This window comes from Antrostomus carolinensis, unplaced genomic scaffold, assembly GCF_000700745.2.
Source record: "Antrostomus carolinensis isolate BGI_N321 unplaced genomic scaffold, ASM70074v2 scaffold6891, whole genome shotgun sequence".
Classification (NCBI taxonomy): domain Eukaryota; kingdom Metazoa; phylum Chordata; class Aves; order Caprimulgiformes; family Caprimulgidae; genus Antrostomus; species Antrostomus carolinensis.
In genome coordinates this window covers 1-23,592 of record NW_010294784.1, presented here as the reverse complement: position 1 = coordinate 23,592, position 23,592 = coordinate 1, and the positions used below count along the sequence as shown (strand labels likewise).

General features: G+C 44.6%; 1 protein-coding gene across 1 annotated transcript; it reads left to right on the top strand.

Annotated features, from left to right (window-relative positions):
- The first annotated feature begins 1,701 nt into the window (after positions 1–1,701).
- Positions 1,702–19,966, top strand: VXN (vexin). The gene is made up of 6 exons (XM_010177748.1): positions 1,702–1,768; positions 4,839–4,894; positions 11,550–11,703; positions 16,938–16,999; positions 18,661–18,746; positions 19,780–19,966. Exons 1-6 carry the CDS (start codon positions 1,702–1,704, stop codon positions 19,964–19,966), a joined length of 612 nt encoding a protein of 203 aa, XP_010176050.1.
- Positions 19,967–23,592: the final 3,626 nt, after the last annotated feature.

The following is a 23,592-nucleotide window of genomic DNA, read 5'->3' as shown; positions in this document are numbered from 1 at the left end:
CAAAGGTGAAATAAAGAGTGGGTTAGATTTGTTACAGCTTTTTTTTTTTTTTTTTTGGTCATCTATTCAGTGTTGCTCTTCATTATTTTATTTTTTTTTTTATCCTTTTGAAAGCTTTAAAGCCTCCCTGCATAACCGCCTCTGCTCCATTCACTGCTGAACGGACGGTGCGCTGATCTTTTTCTTGGCGGGTAATGGATTTGGTTTGATCGCTTGACACAGGAACAATAGGGGGATAAACAATTGCGTTCGCGCCCGTGCAGCTCCCCATCTGTTGAGTGTGTGTGCCTTCAGAGGGAGCCGGGCAGGGACAGATGAACACACCACCCAAGCCTGATGTTAATGACATCAGTCATACAAGCAGAACATGTGGCGCAATAAATCAAAAACTAATTGAAGTTTTGCTTGATTATATTGCCGCCCCACCGCCCGTTGCAAACACGGCGTGGTTTCCTGAGACAATGGCCCCAGCCCCGCAATGGGTTCAATGCCCTTGGACAGCAGGAGGCTGCCCTGGAAGGTGACAAGGGATACCAGCTTCTCTTCACTCGTGTCTTTCTTGAAACAGTGACACCTTCCACTCAACTAAAATGCTTCCAGGTTCAGGATGTGTATTTCACCAATATTATTATTTCAAAGAAGAAACATTACATGAAGATGTCAGTGACAGCCCGTATTTACTGGCACTTTCCATCCGAGACTGTTGGTGGCAGATGTCTATAGGAGAAGACAGCACTAGTTTTTGTGTTAATTACATACACGTGCTAGTAATGAAGGCTATTCATTAGACTGACATAATTTAATATCATTATTCACACTTGAAAGTGTTTCTGCTACATCAGTTGCTGGAGCCTGCTAGCCAAAATTTTCGAGCTTAGGTGTCCATGGCAGCAGTAAGTCACCAGCAGTTGAGGGGGCTGATTTTCACAGATGTGGAAAGGAACAATTTTTGATGGGAGCATTAAGGAATGAAAAGCTTCAGCAAGAAGACCCTTTATTGAAGTGCATAAATATGGAATTAGGCCCCAGAGCCATCAAGGCATATTGGAACTCATATGAGCCACCTGCCCTCCCTCTGCAACCACTGTAGTGTAGGGGCATATAGACCTGTGTATGTCTGCCTGACGTGCCCTTCTTTAGTTATCTGCATTTGAAATTTTACACTAAAGTGCCCAGGATTCGGGTACTAGTTTAGGAACTTAAAAGGTAAAGCACAAAATGCTTTTCTTAATACACCTGGATTCAGCTCCTCATTATATGGGAGGAGAAATTTTTTACAATAAATGTGTTAAGGTACACAAAGTATTAACCCAACTTATTTTAAAAATCCTTGCAGTACTTCTGTAAATGTTTATTTGCCTATAAATTGTCTGCACAGAACAGACTTCAGTTATCAGCCATTTATTGTAAAGGCTTCTCCAGACTGGTAAAAGGAGATGTAAAATAAAATGCTTCTATCTGAGTAGAGGCTTAAGTAACAGCTAAATTAAATCTTTGCATTAATAGTATTCATAGAAAGGCAGATGGGAGCAGAAAATGTTGCAATGAAGAATATGGAATGAGATGAGATCACAGCATCAGTCTGTCCTTTGTAGATCTGGACAATGATCACAGAGCCAGATTGGATTAGTGAAACCTATTTACCAGAAGTTCAGAGCGGTTGCATGAAGCTGAAAGGCAGTCAGGAGAGAGACGTGGAAAATGCACCAGATTTACAGCTGCAGCGACGAAAATTTGGAAGTTTTCACCACTGTGATTTCATCCAAATGTGAGTACATTCAAACTGTAGCAACCGGTACGGTGTTGTCTTTCCGATGGATGGGGTGTTTGGCAGCAGGGAGATCTCTGAAGTGAGCAGCTTCTCTGTTCTGCCGTGCCATGCCGTGCCATGCCGTGCTCTGCTTGCAGCCCGGTGCTCACTGCTTATTTCTGGAGCTAATCCGTGCAGGTGCTTCGACATTGTGGCTCTGTAAAATCCTAGCACTGGCAAAACTGGGAGATCTGGAATCGGTGTTGATGTACCTATGAGGTAATTGCGAAAGTGACAGCTTGCAACTGTGTGGCTATTCTGTGTAATAGAAAAGAAAATGAAGTTCCGCGAGCAGTTAGCAGCTCAGATGAACTGGGTGAACTGCATGAATGTTGAATTTCAGTCTGCTGGCTCAGTAAGTGGAACATTTCCAAAGACATGCCCTGGAAATGAATGCATGATTAACATTAATTGCTGGTAATGAAGAGTAAGAACCGGACAAAGCCCAGTCTGCATTTGATTGAACAAATTAGTTTAAACTCAATGGCTGCATATTTCAGCAACAAGAAAGCAGGTAAAAGCAAGGAAAACAAATTGTGGGGCCAGATCAGATCTCTACTTGCAAGCTGCGAGCATGAGCTCTCAGCTGCTTAATTTCAGAATATAAGTGGAAATGACAAAGTGAACCATCAGTTTAATTGCTTTTGTTGCCCGAAAGCTGGACTGTACAGACAAACATCCTTTTGCGGGCAAATCCAGAAACATCATCTGCAAGGATTCATTCTTCCCTTCCTGCTTCCACTCCCTGCAGAAAATCATGTTTGTGGGGAGAGCCCTGCAGCCCCACTGTTTGCATTGCTGCCATTGTGTTCCTGTGCAAGTGGGTCGCTTCTGGCTACATCTGTGATTCACTCTTCCTTCAGTGGCTATTCAAGTAGCTGCATGTTTGCTGGTGCTCTGTCCCTTTTATGCCTTGCCCTTCTTCAGCCCCTGTAAGCCATTTGCCACTCGCTCTGGCAGACTACAGGCAGTGAGTTGGACTGTGGATCAAACATACTCTGAAAATAAGCAAATTTACTACCATTAGACACATTTATGTGCTGTTCCTTGTGCACCAGCCTGGGTACCGATAACAGCACAACAGTATTTGCTTCCGGTAGAAATCTGTATAAACTGTGGTCCTCATATTGCCCAGCAAAATATATAAAATATCAGAGAGATAAGAAGATAATTCTTTACATCACTAAACATTTCTGCACTCGAGTGTTTTGCTTGTGACCAATTAGTTTAGTCCTCACACGAGGAAATTCCAGAAGTAAAGGTGACTGCAGCAGCTTCAAAGACAAGTTACAAGATATTCCTAGGGAAAAAAACCCACCTTTGCGATGTTTGTCTGGTTTTCATCCCACACTCACCATGGTTTAAAATATAAAACGTGTCCTGCAGGAGAAGGCAGTAGGGATCCCTGAGGATGTCACGCTGTGCAAAACAGACTGTGATCGACCTGACAGCTCAGCAGGCTCTCAAGCTCTATACAGGCAGATAACTTACTTGTGGGGAGCTCAGCGTGGTAGTACCCTGCGCTGCAACGGGTCGCCGGCGGGACCCGGGGCAAGCCTGATCACCTCCCGTGTTACTGTCCTCTTTCACCACGGGCAGGGCATAGGCCAAATCTTTATTTCTATCCAGTGAGGTCCTAATGCTCAGCACTTGTGTCCTCACTGGGGTATCAAGGGGTGGTGGCTTTTAGACCAGCGCAAGGCAAGCTGTCTAGGAAGAATGACTTTGGTCCTGCTGCCAGCTCTGCTGGTACCAGACCCCTGGAAAGCCCAGCCACTTATTATTCCTGCCATCAGAGAAGACGAGTTTGGCTGCAGTAATGAGCAGCCTTGGATGACCTCCATCTGCTTCCACAGCTTAAAAACTCTTTGCAAACCTTAATATTGATAAGCACTGCAACTCCTGGAGTTGAAAGTATGCAACAAATGTAAAGGAAAGCTCCCCAGGAGAGCAAGTCACCCATCATCCCATAATAAACCTTCCTGGCTCTTCAAAAACTTCGGATTATACATGGAGCCTGAATAGGAAACCCCCATTCACGTGCCTTGCCCTCAGGGTCAGCCTTCAGAATAGGAGTTAATTCTCCAAATTTGGCAGGTTTTTGCAGGCCTGTTTTTGTCACTGACTGCTAAATCCTGTAATCATGACTCTTGTAGCCTGAACACAGGGGAGGGTAATAATTTTAAAGAGCAAAAGGTAAGATGTGATGAGAGAGAGAGAGCTGGGAATATCACAATCTTTCAGGCCAGTTTCAAGTTAAACTGAAACAACAAATGTTTAAAGAGTCTTCACTTTGTCCAAAAAAAAACTTCACCCAAAACCAATTGCTTCAGTCCAGTCAAAAGTTTGGCTTATGGTCCTGGCCTCTTCTGTGTCTAGTGGCTAGCAATGCTGGTTTGCCCATGATTTTAGTGTCTTCATGGGTCTAAGAAATAAAATTCAGAAACAGACTTTAAGCAAAATGCCCTAAGTCAAGGAACTGAATGGGTCATTTTGGGGATTGAAAAAGACTCAGCTTAGTGCAAATGTGCTTTGGATATGATGCAATCAAACTGAAATGATGTCACAAAGCAGTTTTAGCTTATTGAAAAAAAAAAAAAAATGTCTAGATAAAATGTTAGTCCTCTCCAAAAGTTAGCGTATACACTAGTCATGTATGAAGGTGGCTGGATGGAAAGAGAAGCTCATTTCCTTCTGAAACATCATTAGGTGAGAAGCAAGATCAGAACTCAGGAAGGAGAAGGACAGTTCCTCCTGGAAGCCTATGAGGAAGGTGCAGAAACTTGGGGAAGGTTGTTGTCCTACCCCCGTAGATATCTGCATTGTGGAGCTAGGACATATTCTCTGAGGTGACATTAAAAAGGCCACCGCTAAGGCCCTCCTGCCTTGCCACCTGCATGAGGGTCTTCTCATGGTCTCCCAAAAGTTTCAGCCTGACCAGCATTTTCAGCGGGCACCACTACTGAGAGTGTTGCCTGGGCTTGTCCCTCTCCAGAGCACTCTGACCATGTTTCTGTTCTTTTTGCAGCATGTAGTCCTGCCCGGAGACGAGCCAAAACTACGCAGCACATCCTAACAAAGAGTGTAAGAAAAATCTCCCTTTCTTCCCTCTTCTTTTTTTTTTTTTTCAATTTTTGCCTAAACTTATCCTTAAAAGTGCCATGGATAAATGAGAAGCAGATCTTTCAGGGCAAATAAGTGTATTGGTGTCTGATGCAGGGAGTGGGGCGGGAAACAGAAAGGGGAGTTTCTGTGAAGCAACAGTATTATTTACAGAAGCACTTTGAAAACTCAAAAAATACTGTTTGTCTGTGCAGAGCTAGTCAGAATGAACATAACAGCTTGTCAACATGGGTCATCTGAGGGAATCACAGACTTAATTCTTATCCGTAAAGCCCTAATAATAGTGCCAGAGGGACAGGCAGGAATGAAAAGCGAACAAATCATGGCAGTACCTACGTGCATTAATCAAGGAGCCAATATCCCATTTCCCAGGGAATTTGGGATAAAACCACCAAGCAATGGACTGTAACCTCAACTCAAAAAGATGTCTCTCAGAGAGCCACAGGAGGATGCTTGTCCCTTGGTCCTGGTGGTACTTGCCTGTCCTCGACTCGCCCTGGTACACCGGCACAGAGGGCACAGCCAGAGCTTTCCCCATTCCCCGCAGGTGAGGTGCTCCCCCAGATTCAATAAGCCAAGCTCCCAACCAGAAGAATCCCTGACTCCACTTTCTGCTCTGCCTGCCCTTCACAAATGCAGAGAAAAACTAACAACTGAGCTCTGTCTCAGTAAGTGGTTTGATATTTTAATCCCAAAGGCAAGATGTGCACAGCCCTGGAGAAGAGCTGGTTCCCCCTTTGCTCTCCCACAGCCGCTGCTGCTGGCACATGAGCCATTTTCACAGCCCTCGTGCAAAGGAGCCCAACCGAAGGCCCTGGGGTCGAACTGCAGCTAAAGAGCAGGGTGGTGGCTTGCAGCTGGGCACAGGGACAGGCACGGGCACAGGCATGGGCATGGTCCTTTCCTCCCCACCCAGCCGTGCCTGGCCCCCCACCCAGCACAACCCTCTTGCCTGCAACACTGTGCTGCACAGTCTCAGCTTTTTTCTCCTCCATCCCCCCTCTTTCGTGACTGGGACTCTTGTTCCCTGCCGTTCTCATCAATGCATCTTTAAATATTTTTGCCTCTGATTATTATGACTAAATAAATAACATTAACAGCAACAGTAAAAGAACTGAACATTTTTCCATGCTCTGAGAAAATGTTTTCCAAGTTTGGACACTTCAATATATTGGTTTGGGCTTGAGGTTTCTTGTCTTCAGAGCCATTTTTCCCTCCTTAGACCCACTTGGCCCATTCACAACACCTTCCATGATCCTTTTATTGCAGTTCTGACTTGCAGGAATGACAGCTCCTGTCTCTTGTGCATATCAAAGCACTTTTTACAAGCTTTGAGCCTCTTCTGCCAAAGCATTTCTTCTCACTACAGACCCATCTCTTCTCTAGCACAGACTTTGTTGAAATATTTTGCTCCATGGCCTTTCCTTTTCCCATGCCCTATCCCACTTCCCAGCCCCATCCTCATTTGTAGATAGTCTTCTCTTCATATTCCTGATTCCTTAATCTCCCCACAGCACTGAAGGTCCCCACTATTTACCACACTTACCTATGCACTGAAAAAACAGCACCACGTTCACTCCTGTCCCCCCTTTTGGTTATTAAAGCGGATCACAGGATCCCAGTACTTCACAGCACGCCTGAAGTGGCCCCCAGGAACGGTCAATAACAAGCCTGTGGTGTTTGAGTAAAAACTATGTATCTATGTATTTTCTCAAATTGTGAAAATCTTATTTTCATCTCATAACTCAGTCAGGTTTTCAAAATTACTCTTCATTCCAAATAAGGATGAATGTCAGAGTGTTGGAGTGTTGCTCAAAATAAGCCACTTTGAGATACTCCTTTTTAATTTGTTATGCCTTTTGTATATTTTGTTTGTCATATAATATAAAAATAGCAGAAAAATCCAAACCAAAACTGAACTATTCTGACTTAATAAAACAGAACTCTCAGATAGTTTCTCCAGTTTCTGACAAAATAGATACTTTCCCAACAAAATGCTCCATTTCTTCTAACCAGAATTTTCTCATAAAACTATTCAGATGGAAATTTTCAGCTAGCTTTCATTGAAATCTAGGGCAACTGTATGTCTGTTACGATGCTCCAAATCTCAGCAGATAGTTGTTGTTTCCGCTGAGTGGTAGCTTCTAATATTTCATTTGGATTGGATCAACTGCTGTAGCAGCACTATACTCATAAAGGTCTAAGAAAATATAAGTCGCTGGTTTGTTGCTATATTTTTATAGTTGGGTATTTTCTTTTCTTTGGGGCTTTCCTGACCCCAATTAAAGGTGTCCTTTGATTGGCCCTTAGTCGTGATGCAGGCAGCATCATATTAGCAGTGGGAGCACTGAGCCTGATGAATGGTCTGCAGCTCCAGCTAAGAAAATGAACAAGTCTCTCAAACCAAAGCAATCGGTACAGTCAACCCTTAGACTTGTGCAATGCCTTCTTCAGCATGATGCAGCTGTTTACAGCTCATGCTCAAGCATTCAGATAAATAGTGCACACTGGAACATACGTGCCTGTCAGGAAGTTGTGATTGCCAATTTCTAGACCCACACAAAAGTAGTAGAATGATTATTTCTTTTTCCCTTTTACCTCCGCACCTGCGGTTAGTGCTGCAGAAATGCCTCAGTCAACATGAAATCTTCTGCTCTGGTGATTGCAGTGGATGCACAACTTTAATCCTCGGCAAGTGCAAAAATAGCAAGCAACATGGACATCTGCCAGACTTTTTTCATGGCAGAAATACTCAAGCAGTGTAGCATTAAGTGATTTAACATTCAAATGACTGATCTTGTGGGGTAACTTCCATCACATTCAAGAACCAATCCCAAAAGCATTATCATGACTGTTGGAAGGGTGAGAGAAAGGGGGAAACAACTTTTTTTTTTTAATTGAATGTTTCACAAACATGTTTTTTTACAGTTCCTATTGCCCTATTAAGAGTTATTTCCAGGAAGAGTAGGCCCTGCCCTTCCCTTCCCTTCCCTTCCTTTCCCTTCCCTTCCCTTCCCTTCCCTTCCCTTCCCTGAAGAAATACAGTATATATTTTTTTAAAAGTTCTCCCCCCTTCCCTTCCCTTCCCGTCCTTGCCCTTCCCTTCCCTTCCCTTCCCTTCCCTTCCCTTCCCTTCCCTTCCCTTCCCTTCCCTTCCCCAAAATCCTTTGGTTAGAACTCTAAAACCAATTTGGACACCAATAGCTGGCTACTTTGCAGAAAAATGGAAAATCCCTCTGTGTATGCTAGTGCTGCCACATTAAAAATTAGACCAGCATTAGACCATGAAAAAGAGCTTAACTCTACAAATCTGGTGTTTCCACCACTAACAAGCACTTCACTGTTCAGACTCTAAGTTTCAAAGTTTTATCCAAAGCCAGATGTTTAATTGTCACCTTTTCTGGTTGGTTGGGCGGTGGGATTTTGGGTCGAAGAGCACTGGCTGGGTTGTTGGAACGTTCTCTGCACTGCTCTGCAACCCTCCTGCATTCTCTGTGCTCTCCGCTTACAGCTAATTCCAACAGTGGGTATGCCAGGTGGTCAAATCCACAAAAAAAGAGACTTTGCTGAGCTCTGAATTCAGAGTCAGTATCCTGCAAACAGACTGAGCCCGTCAAGGTTCTAAAAACAGTAGTTATTTGGCGAGCAGTTTACTAATTCTGCATAGTTTGGCTGACTCTGCCATTCACAGAGATTTAAATTCCCTAGTACATCTAGAAAAGAGAAGTGACTTCCAGCTGATCCTTCTGCCTTACCCTAGGTACCCTAGAGAAATGTCAGCTGCAGTTTAGATCAAAACTGCGCTACAGCAGGTTTAGTTTCCTGACCTAGATAAGTCTTTACACATTACAGTAATGGGTGAGGTAGCCGAAGTGACGGTGAAATCTTGAATTAGGATATAAGAAACTCCAAAACTGTACTACAGCCAAATGCTGCAAACAAAGATGTTAACTGGAGACGGGCTATAGAGATTGCGCTGTTGTCTCCAGCTGTAATGGGAAATGGCGTTGCAACTTATTTATACAGGTTCTTCTGCTCGAAGGTATTTTGGTATAACTGATAGGACATGTTACAGGGAATCCTGAAAATATAGACAATGCCCCTAAACAATTCCTGCTATTAATGGAGTTAAACATCCTGCTTCCTTTCCCCAGACTATATTTCATCCTTTGCAACACACAGAGAGATTCTTACGTTTCAAGTCAGCGGTGTTTTACACTGACCAAATAAGCCACTTTCAGGCTTAGAGACCGCAGCCAGCACCTGACTTACCAAAAATGCTCTTTCTGTGACCATGCAAAAGAAGCAAACTCAGATGTCTCAGTAGCAGAGGGTTGCAGACACATTCTGTCACACACCAAAGAAGACTGAGCGTGACCAAGAGCACGGCACATATTTCCAGAACTGGTGGGAACAGTGAGCTTTGTAGTGTTCCTTGAAAGCCAGAGGAATAGTTCACGTGAGGCAGACTTCTAGCGCTGTCCTGAGAGACCCCTGCCAGCCACAACCTCATCATATTCGTAATGAAGAAGGGTATCTCCACCGATGTCACTGTGGCGATGGAGGGTAATGCCTCTGGTAAGCAGCTTGCATGGTTCAGGTGGACGCAGGAGCCTGCAGCCTGTGAGGAGCTGCTGCAGAGGGATGGGGAGGTCCTGGAACTGGTACAGGCGCAGCTGGGTGAGAGCCGATGCCAACTGCTTCAGCAGCAAGAGGAGGCCTTTCATCACCAGCATCACCCTTGTTTCTGAATTATTGGCACGATGCTGAGGTTCAGCTCTGCCCAGCAGTGCCAGATTCATGGTCAGTAGAGCTGGCCCCCAGCCACAGCCTCCTTTAGCACATGCTTCTCTTCAAGGACACTAGTGCTCACTTTGACTTCAAAGCAATGCTGGGCAGGTCCTTAAGTAGCTTACAGAGCAGGGACTGTATTACACTGTGTGCCAAAATCTACAGAGCAGAAAACCCCTCTTAGCTCTTGGATTAGGCTTTGGTTACCTCACCAACCCTTTCTAGCAGTATTTTCGCCTGCTGTTGGACAGTTTCTGCCCCTTGTCCTGCTGGTTGGTAGGATCTAGGTCATGTAGCCTGTTCAAGACTCCTGAGAATACATGGAGTCAAAAGAGTAAAAAGTGGTCAGGTTGGAGTTTTTCTTTTTTCCTCTTTTGGAAAACATTGGTTTGCATAAGTTTTTATGTCTTGTAAAAAATCACATACACAGAATATTGCAGATTAATGGCAAACTGAATTAAAACTTACTTAAAATGGACAATTTTGTGTGAGGGGACATGCTTGAATGCGATCTTGTTTTTATCTTGAGTGTATGTTAGAATAGATGGAAGATGAAGAATAGATGGAATTACGGCTTTTTCTATGCCAGTAGCAGGTTGGTCAGTTGCTGGTCTCAGTCTTGAGACAAAATAACTGTATTTATATATAAAACATGTAGATAGCAACTATCAGTCATTAGTTAGATGCAAGTAATTGCTTTTCTCCTGGTCTTCTGACATAAGATCAACATAAGTAAGTCTAATAGGAAACAGGCAGAATAGTTGCCACATGTCTTGTTTCCTTGCTGGTTTGGATCTGTACCCTGTTTAACCTGTTCTCTGTACGACAGTAGCAAGTCTTCAGGGAAGAATTAAAAAAAAAAAAAAAGTATGAAACACTCCTTCCCTGCTGTCAGGACTTTAATCTTCTTGAGAAAATTATTTCTGAACCATCCTCAATAACACTCCTGACAGATCCAACTGCTCAGAGCCTATCCTTGTTTTTTTAAGCTCACGTTATCTCTGGTCTCCCCAGTTGCCTGTGGCAGCACAGCAAGTGCCATGGCTGAGTCAACATTGAGGCAGAAATGAACTTGATTTTGTTCACACTCATTTTCAGGGACTCTGTTCGAAATACGGGGGGCGTAATGTTCAAAGATGCAGCTCTCAGGGAGTTTTGTTTGTGCAAGCTAATGTTTGTGAAAACTAATCTCTAGGATCACAATTATTCACTGCCTTGTATCCTCCGTAGTCATTTAGCATGTCTAAAATGTAAATAAGTCCAAAAGACAGGAGAGGCCATGAAAAAGTAGTATTTGTAATTCACATTGCATAAGTTTAACTGATTGCCCAAGATATCGCGCAATAGAAATTAAATTGAGCTGCCTCAAAGGTGCATCGCATTCAGTAGATCTTGAAAAGGACCACATTTCCATCTCCTGAGGAGAATACAGAAAGGTATAACTAAGTAGCTGGGTCCCAAGGAGATCACACTTGATTTTCCCAAACTTTTATATATCTCATGCATGGAGACAGGAGCCAAACAAAACAAACCCATCCCTGGAAACATTCAAGTTCAGGTTGGAAGGGGCTCTGAGCAACCTGGTCCATTGAAGATGCCCCTGGTCACTGCAGGGGGGTTGGACTAGATAACTTTTAAAGGTCCCTTCCGACCCAAACCATTCTATGATTCTATGAAATCCCTCAGTCCCCACCCAACAAAACCCCCTTCAGGTGACAGTAAAGCAGGGAGAAAAGCAAGCACCATGCTACCTCCCTGTGACCTTGACAGACCACCTAATCTCCCAGGCCAAGTGTAACGGGATGGCTTTGCCTCTTCTCTGTAGGTGGTAGCCATATCCGATCGTCATCCCTGCAGGACAGAGAAGCTGCAGCCCCACCAGGGTGAACTCCTCCAGGTGCTGTACAGCGAAGAGGAGGTGCGGGGCTTGGGCTGCAAGCAGCGGGGACCCTGCCCCACCAAGGCCACTGCCTCCCACAGTAAGTTCACCAAAGTTGCTTTATTCCTCCATTGCTTCAGAACATTTTTAGATATTGCAGTCTTCCAGTTTGCAATAGCAAAAAGCAGGCACTTTGTTATGTACCTGAAGGATACTTCCATGCTTAAAATGTCCAGTGGAATTAATGAGATAATGACTGTGGCATTGCAGAGCTCTTGCTTTATTCAGAGTCATAAACTCGCTTTATTCAGAGTCATAAACTCACTTTATTCAGAGTCATAAACACTCCCTTTCCAAAGGCTGACAATACTTTAGAGATGATAGATTGAGTATTACTGAGTTTGCCTGAGTCATCTTATTATATAAGATCGCTGCTCAGTTGCTTAGAACTTGCCAGAACATAATAATTTGGGATGAAATTTTAGATTCTGGATGTCAGTCACAGACCTGATTCTGTTTTTTCAACGAAAACTTGTTCAGCCTATTTGTGAGAACCCATGAAGGAAAAATCGAGTTTGTCAATGCAAAACCAAGGAAATGAGTAAACATAAATAGACTGGTCATTCAGCTCCTCCAAGGCTAGTGTACTATGTTTGGTTGAAGGTGGAACAGGGCCATGGAGTTTGGTTAGGAGTGGCCTTCTAATAAAAAAATACATCTTCTACTCTCCCTTGAAAAATCATGCAGATGCAGTCAAGTCATAAGCCTTTGAAAAAAACCCATATGGCACGTTTGGTACAGACATTGGACATTTAGCTGTTAAAAGGTGCTAAATCTGTAAGCAGATACTACCATGAAGGCGCATGTTCTTCACACCACCGGTCTGCAACTGCACTGCTCATAAGCCATCCCGTTTGATCACAAAGTAGACAAGAGCAGGGCCTGGGAAACTGGAAAGGAAGAGACCGAGCTTGGGACCATAGGAAAGATCTCCAACTGGGACTGGAGCCAAGAAATGGATGAACAAAGAGCTGGGGCTTAAGGGCTGGAGCGGGCAGAGGAGGAGGAGTGGCTGGGACCAGCTACAGGGTAGAGGGTAGCAGAGCCAGTTGGGAAGCTGGTCTCTGCTGTTAGAGGAAGCAAAAGGTAAAGCATGACAGATAGGTGCAAACAGGAGAAAAGATGTAGGAATCCAAAAAGAAGAGCAGAAAAGGGGGTAACAGTTCTTGTAGGGGGAGAAAGGGGAGAGAGTGGGCAAAGAAACTGGGATGCTAAATGGGAAAGAGGGAGAAACTAAGTTTAAATTAGAACAAAACAGAGACAAAAAGGACTGACTGAGGAGTGGAAGGAGGGAGTGAGGAGAACAGGACAAGACAAACCTACCAGGAGCACCTGGACAAGACAAGAGAGCTACTGCAGGGCTGGCTAAGCTTGTGCAGCACAGTGAGGCAGTTTGTCAGATCCCTGCTCCCCCCAGCACAGAAGGTGCTTGGGACCACGGCAGGACGTTTCCTGCAATAGCTCCCTAAACTCTGTCCATCACTGCCACCAGACTCCTCAGTGATGCTTGTCACCTCACACAACCAATGTAACTCCCTTGTCTGGGTGCCTGCTTCACATCTCTGGCTGCAACACCTGGGAGCACTCAGTTCCTGCTGCACTAAAAAGTGTGCTTTGGCTATGAACAGCGCTGCATCCTTCTCAAGCCTCTGAAAAACTGGATCCCAGGAACTTCTGATCTGAAACTCAGTACTTACCTCTGTTTTCCTGGCATAACTCCTTGTCCTCCAGGAGTTGATGAAGCTGGTTTTTAAAACACTTGTGCAGATGATGACCACAGTGATCAGCAATTCAGAAGAGCCCATGAAAATATTAATAGTCCTGTCTTCAGAGGATTCACTGGTGGGGAAAGTAAGTACAGGACTCTGCACTGAGAAATAAACGCTAAGGATGAACAACTGCTTTCTGAGTGAACACCATCTATATGAGTGAAGCAGAAAGTCTGTGGAAAAATGGTTTCTGGTCACAAATTAGAGACTGAATCTCAATGTCTAGATCCTTCAGAGGGATGTAATAACTTTGATCCACTTCTGGTGTTTCATAAATTTTGAGTGTCTGACTTTACAGATTTAGCACTTTAAGGGGAGGAAAGTAGAAGTGTTTGCAAATATTTGTATGAAAATAAAAACAGCTCTTTGTTATGAAGTGCTGCAGTGTCCAGTTTCAGTATGCACTGTACTAATACTACCTACACAGAGAACAGGGTGCCATGAGAGAGTCCAGAAGGGTTTCTCCAGCTGTCTCTCAACAGCTGAAGAGCCAGCATAATGTGATAAGAAGTGAGGTATATATATGGATATGTATCATCTGTTTTCATTTATCTCTGTACAAATGTGACCTCCACATAAATTTCACCCTTCAAAAACATCCTTCTACTTTCTTACTGGAAATAGCTGTGTCTGTAGAGTTTTCCGCACTTGCTCTGTAGATAAGTACTATTGAATATTAAAGAGACTTCAGTTTTGATAAAGCACAACTTGAAATCTGGATAATAAAGTGAACAGTTCCATTTCCAGAGCAAGTGAAATATGTGTAAACAGGAGCATAGTTGAGACCATCAACACATTTATTGCTAGCATTGGAAACCTTACATAAATATCAAAGCATAAGGACAGTCCATTCCAGCTTGCAGGAAGGCAAGTAAGTGTAGCAGGAGGTCACAACAAGAAATTCCTGACTGTGATCAAAGCTGTGCTTTGCTTCAGAGGATGAAGAGATTAAAAAAAATCGCACTTATTCTCCAGGAAAGAAGCACTCAGTTTTGTACCAAGTTTTTGTGCAAGCACTCATCTTGAAAACACTGGGCAGGTCAGAATAACATATGTGGAGCAACCTTTGTCCCAGGCTTGGGCACCCATAGCACCTTCTGGAAGTGGAATTCACACCACAGCCAGCCATCAGCGTCCTGAGGAGCACTTACAAACCTGAAGCCACGAGGACTTACTTTTGCTTAGGTGTTTTGCTAAAAGTTTGCCAGAACATTTTCTGCATCTACTAAGAAGAGGGATGGGCTGAAAGGAAGAATCAGACATTATAAGAGCAAACAAAACAAACAAAAAAAAAAGGAAAACATAGACATTAGCTGAAGCACTGATGCCTGGAGCCACTTGCTGAATACTGTTAGTACCTAATATGCAAGATGAGAGGAGGTAATTGAATTAAACGCTGACATGAAGGATACAGTTAGGTACCTAATGGAATTACTGCTGAGGGGTGGGGAGCAAGAAGAGAGAGGCTGGTTCAGATATTTACCCCAGAAGGAGAAGACAGTTCTGGCCGTGAACTCAGGCTGGAGAGAGCACTATAAGCAGCATCTTGGCTATTTCTGATGTTTGCTGTTATTATTTATAGTCCATTGGTCATGGCAGTTGTGAATCATATTGTATCCTCTGTCTTGGTGAATGCTGGTACTTCTGTAGATCCTTGCTCTTCATTTACCTGAATAGCTTTTTAAAAAACAGCAGACAACTGAAAATGGCCAGAAACAGAATGAAAGAGGGGGGGAAAAAAAGATAAATCTTCACATTCCCCCAGTCAAATAGGAGGATTCATCTCTATGAGGAAAAATATGAAATCTTTCACTAATTTATTTCCTCAGCACAACTTTTTTTCAGTGAGCATTTATTTGTGGATAAGTTATTGGCTGTACACTCACTTGGAACTGGAAGGTAACCTGCAGGGTTGAGGGCAGCAGAGAGAGAGGTGCCGCTCCACCATGGGCAGACAGAAAGTTTAAATACCCTCCCTGTGATGGGGTGGATGTAGCACACATTTCTGCCCTGGTAAGAACAACCTCCAGGGCAACCCAGAAAGGATATTTGTGCTCCAAGATGCACAAAAACTGCGTTACCCAACCACTGCTGAGGAGCAGCAGATGTGACCGCTGATTGTATATACATACCTGGAAACTGGCTGGATGGTCACACTCAAAGAGTTGTGGTCAACAGCTCGATGTCCGAGTGGAGACCGGTGATGAGTGGTGTCCCTCAGGGGTCAGTATTGGGACCAGCACTGTTCAACATCTTTGTTGGGGACATGGACAGTGGATTGAGTGCACCCTCAGCAAGTTTGCCAACAACACCAAGCTGTGTGGTTCAGGCGACAGGCTGGAGGGACGGGATGCCATCCAGAGGGACCTTGACAGGTTTGAGAAGTGGGCCCGTGCAAACCTCATGAAGTTCATCAAGGCCAAATGTAAAGTCCTGCACCTCAGTCAGGGCAACCCCAGGCACAAATACAGGCTGGGCAGAGAATGGATCGATAGGAGCCCTGAGGAGGACTTTGGGGTACTGGTGGACAAGAAGCTCAACATGAGCCAGCAATAAGCGCTTACATCCAATAAAACCAACTTTATCCTGGGCTGCATCAAGAGAATCGTGGCCAGCAGGTCGAGGGAGGTGATTCTGTCCCCTCCTCCACTCTCATGAGGCCCCACCTGGAGTAGTGTGCCCAGTTCTGGGGCTCCCAACATAAGAAGGACGTGGACTTACTGGAGCGAGTCCAGAGGAGGCCACGAGGATGATCCGAGGGCTGGAACACCTCTCCTATGAGCACAGACTGAGAGAGTTGGGGCTGTTCAGCTTGCAGAAGAGAAGGCTCCGGGGAGATCTTATAGCGGCCTTCCAATACCTGAAGGGGGCCTACAAGAAAGCTGGGGAGGGACTTTTTACAAGGGCAGGTAGTGATAGAACAAGGGGAAATGGCTTTGAACTGGAAGAGGGTAGGTTTAGATGAGATATGAGGAAGAAGTTCTTCACTGTGAGGGTGGTCAGACACTGGAACAGGTTGCCCAAGGAAGTTGTGGATGCCCCCTCCCTGGAAGTGTTCAAGGCCAGGTTGGATGAGGCTTTGAGCAACCTGGTCTAGTGGAAGATGTCCCTGCTGATGGCAGGGGGGTTGGAACTAGATGATCTTTAAGGTCCTTTCCAACTCACACCATTCAATGATTCTATGATACATGTGTTAGCAGAGGGGAAGGGCTCCCACTTAGCTTGGTCTGCTAAGGACAGTTATAATCTCATTTGAAAAGTCTAGGAGCAAGCAGTTGAGTGACTGTCTATAATGACTTAAGCATTTCCAAAATAATTTATTTTGACATCACAGCAGATTATCATAATAAATAAACTTCTGCACTTTTGGCTATAATCAAATCTAGTGGGACCATAACCTGAGTCTGGGCTCTGTTCATGTCCAGGTTTAACTGCATGGAAGGAGGCTTTTCATACAAGCTGTGCCATTAATTACTGATAATGCCACGTTTCTTATGCATTGCAGTGGGAATTACTGACCAAGAGTCATCCAAATCCTGTAACCACCTGTTAGATGGAAAATCTTTGGTAAGTAAACACAGCAAGACCAACTACCACTGTCTGATGCATCTTAAAAGCTAGGACCTGTCAGCATGTCCCACATTAACATGTCAGTCTGCCGCAGTACGTGCAGATTTCACAGTCTTTGTTAAGGCTTTGAGACGTGATGTCTGCCAGAGGAGCCTTAGGTGGGAACAGACACTGGCATAGGACAACTGCCCCTCAAGGAACCAGGAAGGGTTGTGGGATGGAAACAGGGAGGCTCCCGTTCTGGGTGCTCAGACACCTGCAAGAGCTGGGAGGAATTAGCCTCTTGTTTCTCAGAGAATTTCACAAATTGGGAAAAAAGGTATTTTCTAAAGTGGAACAAGGATGAAATAATTCATATTCTCCAGAATGCCAACCTGACATGACAATCATTTCAATCAAAAATGGCAATAAAGCCTTGATGGGAAAACCATCATACAGAAACTAAAAATTTGTTCTGTAATGGTCAGACGAAATGTTTTGGTTAAAAATTACTCAGCTTTACTAAAACATTTCCGCCCCCCTTCTTTTTCTTACCAAAAAACAATTTCCAAAGTCCTTACACTTTATAAAAACTAGATTTTCAAACAGAAAAAAGTCTTTTGGAAAGATTCTGACCAACACCAAACTATGCTATAAAAACTTTATGGCTTCAAATGCTCTTTTGGATGGCTGCAATGTACTTGCCAGCTGGTAGCTGGGCTACACTCGAGAAAAGTGACTGTACAATATTTAAGAATGGTTAAAAGTAATGGCATTCAGTGTAATGAAAGTAACTGCACCTACCAATAATTAACTTGGTTAAACTTCAAAGGACGCTTGCAAAAGTGACTTCAAATATTTTTAAGTCTTGGGATACTTGCAGAGCACACCTAAAGTATCCAGTCTATCCAGTCTCCGATTAATCCCAGGGGAAAAGCTGTAGTAGTGACAATAAAAAGTTATAATAGTGACAATAATATGAAGAATTTTTCAGTATTGCCAGCAAAATCAGTAAGTGTGTTTATTGCCTCAAATTATGAGAGCACATCACAATTTTTGACTTTTTTTTCTATTTCTGGGCAGCCCACACTTTAGTTTACCATCTTGGAGGCTATGCCGGTCTCAGTGGTCTGTTAATGAGGAAATGTGACTCAGTTCCAATGGGCAATTTATGATCAAATAAAATAAGGAGGAAGCCAATGATTAGGCATTTGCAGGACCGTGGCAGACTGGGGGCATGAACCAGGGCCCCCCACTTCACAGAGCAGCACCCAGCAGAATGAGGAAACATTTCTGGGCACTGAAGAAGTGGTGATGGCTGGGACAGCCAGCAGCAGTGGTGGCCTGTGAAGGGTCACAGGAGGCTGCTCAGCCAGCAGAAAGCCTCCTCAGGAAGGCAGACATGAGAAATAGTGAATAAAAAGGTCTGCAGCCCTCCCTCCTTCAATGGGAGGTGTAATTCTTTCTCATACAACCTCCATGCTGAGCTCAGTGAGACCATTCATGTGAGCAAAGAACATTTGTGTGGCTAAGAGTTGGGCAGTCAAGTCCTTAACCTGCTTTCTCTTTTTAAGAGATTGACAGTACTTCTTGATTTTCCTAAAACAGCCTCTTTCCTCAGACCAACCAGGGGTCCCTACTCATTGGCAGCATTTCCTAATGACATGCTTCTTCCACAGTTCCCACCATCGCCGGTTGCCCATACCACAGTGAAAGCAGCGGCTGTCACAGACTCGCCCGCAGGCGATGGCACTTCTACAGATGAGTAAGTCCCTTCCACTCCCTTCCCACTCCTCCAGCCAAGCTGGGGGCTGCACAGGGCACTGCCGGGCAGGGGAGGGTTTGGGGCACCTCTGCCGCAGGTCACCCTCTTGTCAGAAACATGAAGAAGTGCTCAGCTGCCAATCTCCTCTGAACCGGAGCTGTAAAAGCTTGGTGATTTACAGCAAAGCCTTGCTGCTTGCTTCCCAGAAGCAGTGAGAGATCAGCTAAAGGACATGCTGATTGCATTGTCAGCCATGGCTGTTTATACATCTACCCCAGTGCTAGTTACAGCTCTGTTTTATCACTAGGAAAAAAGCATCTAAATTAAAATTTTCATTATTTTCCCCCGAAAGAAGTCTATAATATTTGCCTTAACACAGATTATAAAGTGTAATGAAGTATTTTTTAAACAAAGCTTTATTGTCTTTTAAGTGTAGTTAAGGAACAGGTAGGCGATAGCACAAATGCATCTCATCAGCAGACAGTTAACCCAGATTTGGGAGATATTTGAGATGCCGCCATTGCCACCTGGGGAACAGTGACAAGCTCATTGCCACAGTGTCCCCACACTTTGTACACAGAGACATAAATTCCCCTCAGCCAGTGTAAGCCAGCATAGCCCCCTTGGCCAAGTGGAGCTTGCCTTGCCTGGGAACTGCTGCATGGTCCCCAGGGAAGGTGGAAGGACCCAGCTCTGTCCCTGGGCCACCTACCAGCTTCTTGTCTAGTGGCAAATGCTGCAGAGGATGCACCTAGTAGTGGTCCCACTTGTAGCCCATCCTCCCCTCATGTGAGTGTTCACTCTGATAGCAAGGGACTGCGGGGCACCAAGTGGTGTGGGGGCAGCTGCAGCGTCCAAGCCCACTGCCCCGCACAGCCCCTGCTCACCCCGGACTCCCCGGTCCCAGGGACGGGCCAGGTGCAGACATCCCTTTGCACACGGGCAGCCGTTGGTTGTCAGCAGCCGGTCATCATAGGCAGGGAAGAAGAGCCACGGAGATGAATGCTTTATGCATCTGTCCTTTATTTGCTAGCCACCAGCAGCACTGGAGGAAGACAGCAGAGTATGATCTGACCCTGCCACCAGGAGCAGAAGCTTCCCTACCGCTGACGGGAGGCAACCTGTGTGGGACACCCAGCCTCCTGAGGAAGATGTGGATGAAGCACAAGAAGAAGTCAGAGTACCTGGGAGCAACAAACAGTGCCTTTGAGGCAGACTGATGAAGCTCAGCATCACTTGGACAGACAGAAGGTCCTTTAGCCAGGACAAAGTGCTCTAGGATTGATAAGGGAACAGACACAGCGCAGCGCACCCAGCAAAACAGTATCCTTTTCATTACTTGATGCCATTGCCTCAGAACAGTGGGAGAAAGGCTAACTAAGGTAAAAACGGTGAACATGATGTCCTTTCTTTGTTGCAATATACTAAAATCCCAAGTATCTCACTAGATTTATGTCTTGATTCTGTGTTGTTGAAACTGCTGCTGGCTCACCAAGAGGTTTGTGTATTCCTGCAAGGCAACAGGTCGATTACAGAGTGCCATTAAATTCCAGGGGTCTGCTCAGTCTGTACCACTGCTTGTCCTCTTCCCCCTCTCATATCATGAGATAAAAAACACATCTTACAATATGCTTGGTTGAATGACATATGCTCAGCATGGTTTTTTCTTCAGTTTTGATGTTTCAAGACAGGAGGAAAAGATGCAAAAATTATAAAAGAACATGTCAGAACTGAGCAAGTTTGCAAACACACGTTTACCAAACTTCGCTACATGACAAGGGATTGGTGTTTCAAAGTGCCCTGCCAGATCCAACTATGAGCAACTGGATAACCTCAAGATATACTTTCTTCCATAGAACTTGCTTATATGCTAAGTGGTAGTCACCAACTTACTGTCTGCTCATGTAGTACAGGGTATTTCACAAAGTGCACAAAATACTAGGAGGAAGGGGAATATGTAAATGGGGCAACTAGATGGCTAAACATGAGACATTTGCATATAGGAGACCTGTGCTTATTAATAGATATATTATTTAATGGAATTTGCTCAAAAAATTTTCTCCAATTTTTTCGTATTCGTAAATTTCTGGGCCCCTTGGATTTTCCTCTCAAAAAAAGAAAAAAAAAAGGATTATCAAAAAAGGGTTCACGATTGTTATAGACAATATTATATTAGTCATGAACAGTACTTGCCACATATGAGTGCTCCCCTGGTTGTTACAAAAGACTTTGGTTTGTCTAAATACAGAACTCTAAATATAAAATTGGAGGAAGTGTATCTCCTGTTTCTCATAGTAATGATGATCTTCTCTAATATAACTGCCAGCGCACCAAAGCATAAATGAAAAATAAAAGTCTTACTCTCTGAAAGAAGCAGAGGAAAGAAGTTCCCATCTGAAACTTGCGTGTCTGCAGCCAGTGTAGTAAAACACACTGAGATGCCATCATACATAGTGCTGCAGTACCAAGGTGAGGAGGCTCCAGAGCCATGAGCCCACCAAAGGTCTGAATGGTCCATTGGCAGCGTTAACAGTGGTTACAGCTCCTGCCCCTCCTACCACAACCACCTGGGCAACTTCTGCACTTGGGGTACCTGCTGACTTCATCCACTGCTGGTGTTAAGGTCATCTTCAACTTGGACTTAGAAAAATGCATATTTTGAATTTCTCTTATAATGCAGGACTGAGGGGGCCTTGGATGACAGCCTGCAGAGCTGCAGGCTCGGGCAATTATCCCCGGTCAGGGGTCACCAGCTCAGAAGTACCAGGGCACCACCAGGTCAGGAGGGAAAGGCTGCTCAAGCAGCGAGGTCCCCTGGCTTTGAGGTGAGCGAGGTGGAGCAGCGCACAGGAAAAGTTCACAGCTGGCCAACCTAAGCAAACAAAGTTCATGGGATGGGAAAGAAACTGGAGCAGCCCAGTAGCTTTACAGAGCAAATATCCCCAGTGGCTCCAAGGAGGGCAGCAGGGGACACCTGTGGGGGCTGGACATGCTAGAGAAGGCAGTAGGATGGAGGTGGAAGTTCTTATTTGAAAAGGTACTATGGCTTTTCATACAGCCAGAGCCAACTCAGTCCAGAGTCTGCCAAGGAGGGGAGAGGTACTAGACCTCCATAAAATACCTCTGTCAGCCCTCATGTTCAGCTGTCCATCACTGCTTCAGTCACAGGCTTCTCCTTCAGAGGTTCTCAACAACTCAGAGGACAGCCTTGCAGCTAGAAATCGCACACTCTCCCCTCCTCCTTACCAAAGGCAAAAGTCCTCTGTCCCAGCAGCCTCACAGAGGGATGACTGGCTCTCCTGCTTTTCTTTCTTCCTCCTGGGAAAGAAGGAGAACCATGTGCTGAAGTGCCCCAGCTGCTGACAAGGCAAGGAGAAGAGGAGATGGTGTTCCAGTATTGACCATGTGTTGCCAGCCATGGCATGCAAGAGCAAAGCTGATGCCTGCCGAAGGCTGCACATCTGAACAGCACCAGAGCAGTTTTCTCACAGGGATCCACCCCACCTTTAAATTAGAGCCTGACACATTGCCCCTGTGTAATAGTCCGGACACCGTGACCCTGCCAACATCAAGTCCTCCATGACTGAACCAAGCTGGAGTCATGGCCAAGATTTTCCTCAAATGTCTTATACAAATATCACCAACCACACTACACCCAACTCCTCAGCCCACAGAAGTCCTGGCAGAAGCCTTGTAGGCACATGCTGTTCTTACACACACAGGTAAATCTAGTAAATTCAGTGGGACTACTCTCTTGCACATCAACACATACACTCAGGGAGTAGAGAGAACAGAAATCACCAGTTCCCTTTTTGGTCTCACTCCCTAAAGGAAAAACAAAGAAGATGGACAGACATTGGGGAAAGTCCATCTGCTGCATTTGGGGCAGTTAAGACAGTGAGTGTTTGTGGTACCTGCCCTCGTAGCTGACATGACCCATAGAGCACCTAACACACAGTCCAGGGCAGCAAGAGTTTTGTCTGTATTGTAGTATTTCTTTTGTTAATTAACAATTAATAAGCAGTATGAGAATGGAGGATAAGAGGAGATGATTAATGTTTCCACTTAATAATTGCTGTATCTTGAAATGTGTATTTATGGTTCTCTTATTTATTTAATTTATAATTTGGATCTACAAGAGAAGGAGAGATTTACAAGATGCATATTTAATTTCTCTGTATTCCAGAAACTGCTGTGGAGATTTCTTGTAGTAGATGCTTATTTTATTCATTCAAATAAAATATGTCCTATTCATTAAAAAAAAAACAAAAAAAACAAAAAAAAACACAAAAAAAAACAAACAAAAAAAAGAAACAAGTAGCATGTGGTAAAGTACGGGTCCCAGTGACTTAAAAACTTTGGGGAAGCATTTAGTGGGAAGTAAAGTCAAGGTTTATGATACTGAAGAACATGAACACCCGATGGCAAGGAACCCAAATTTTGTTCCCCACAGGGAGAGCCTGGAAGTGTCTGTGAGCAGCTCCAATGTCATCCCTTATTATCCAGCACAGAGAGAAGAGCCCTGGCACCACCAGCAGTTAGACACTAGATACACAGTTACACACCTCACCTCAAGCACATTATGGACACCATGTTTAGTCTCACTGTGTCCCTGGGCTGGGAGCAGTGTCACCTCCCTCCTCCCGCCCATCAAATAGGAGCACCAAGACAGAGACTCCTCAAGGATAGTTAAGGCTTTGGAAGAGAATAAAACCAAGCCCTCCACATCTCCAGTCCTATCAGCTGACAACAGAGTCACTCAACATACCTCAACGTACCTCATGCTGCAATGGATGGCTACAAACTCTTCAGGAGGGACAGGCAGGGGAGAAGAGGAGGAGGGGCA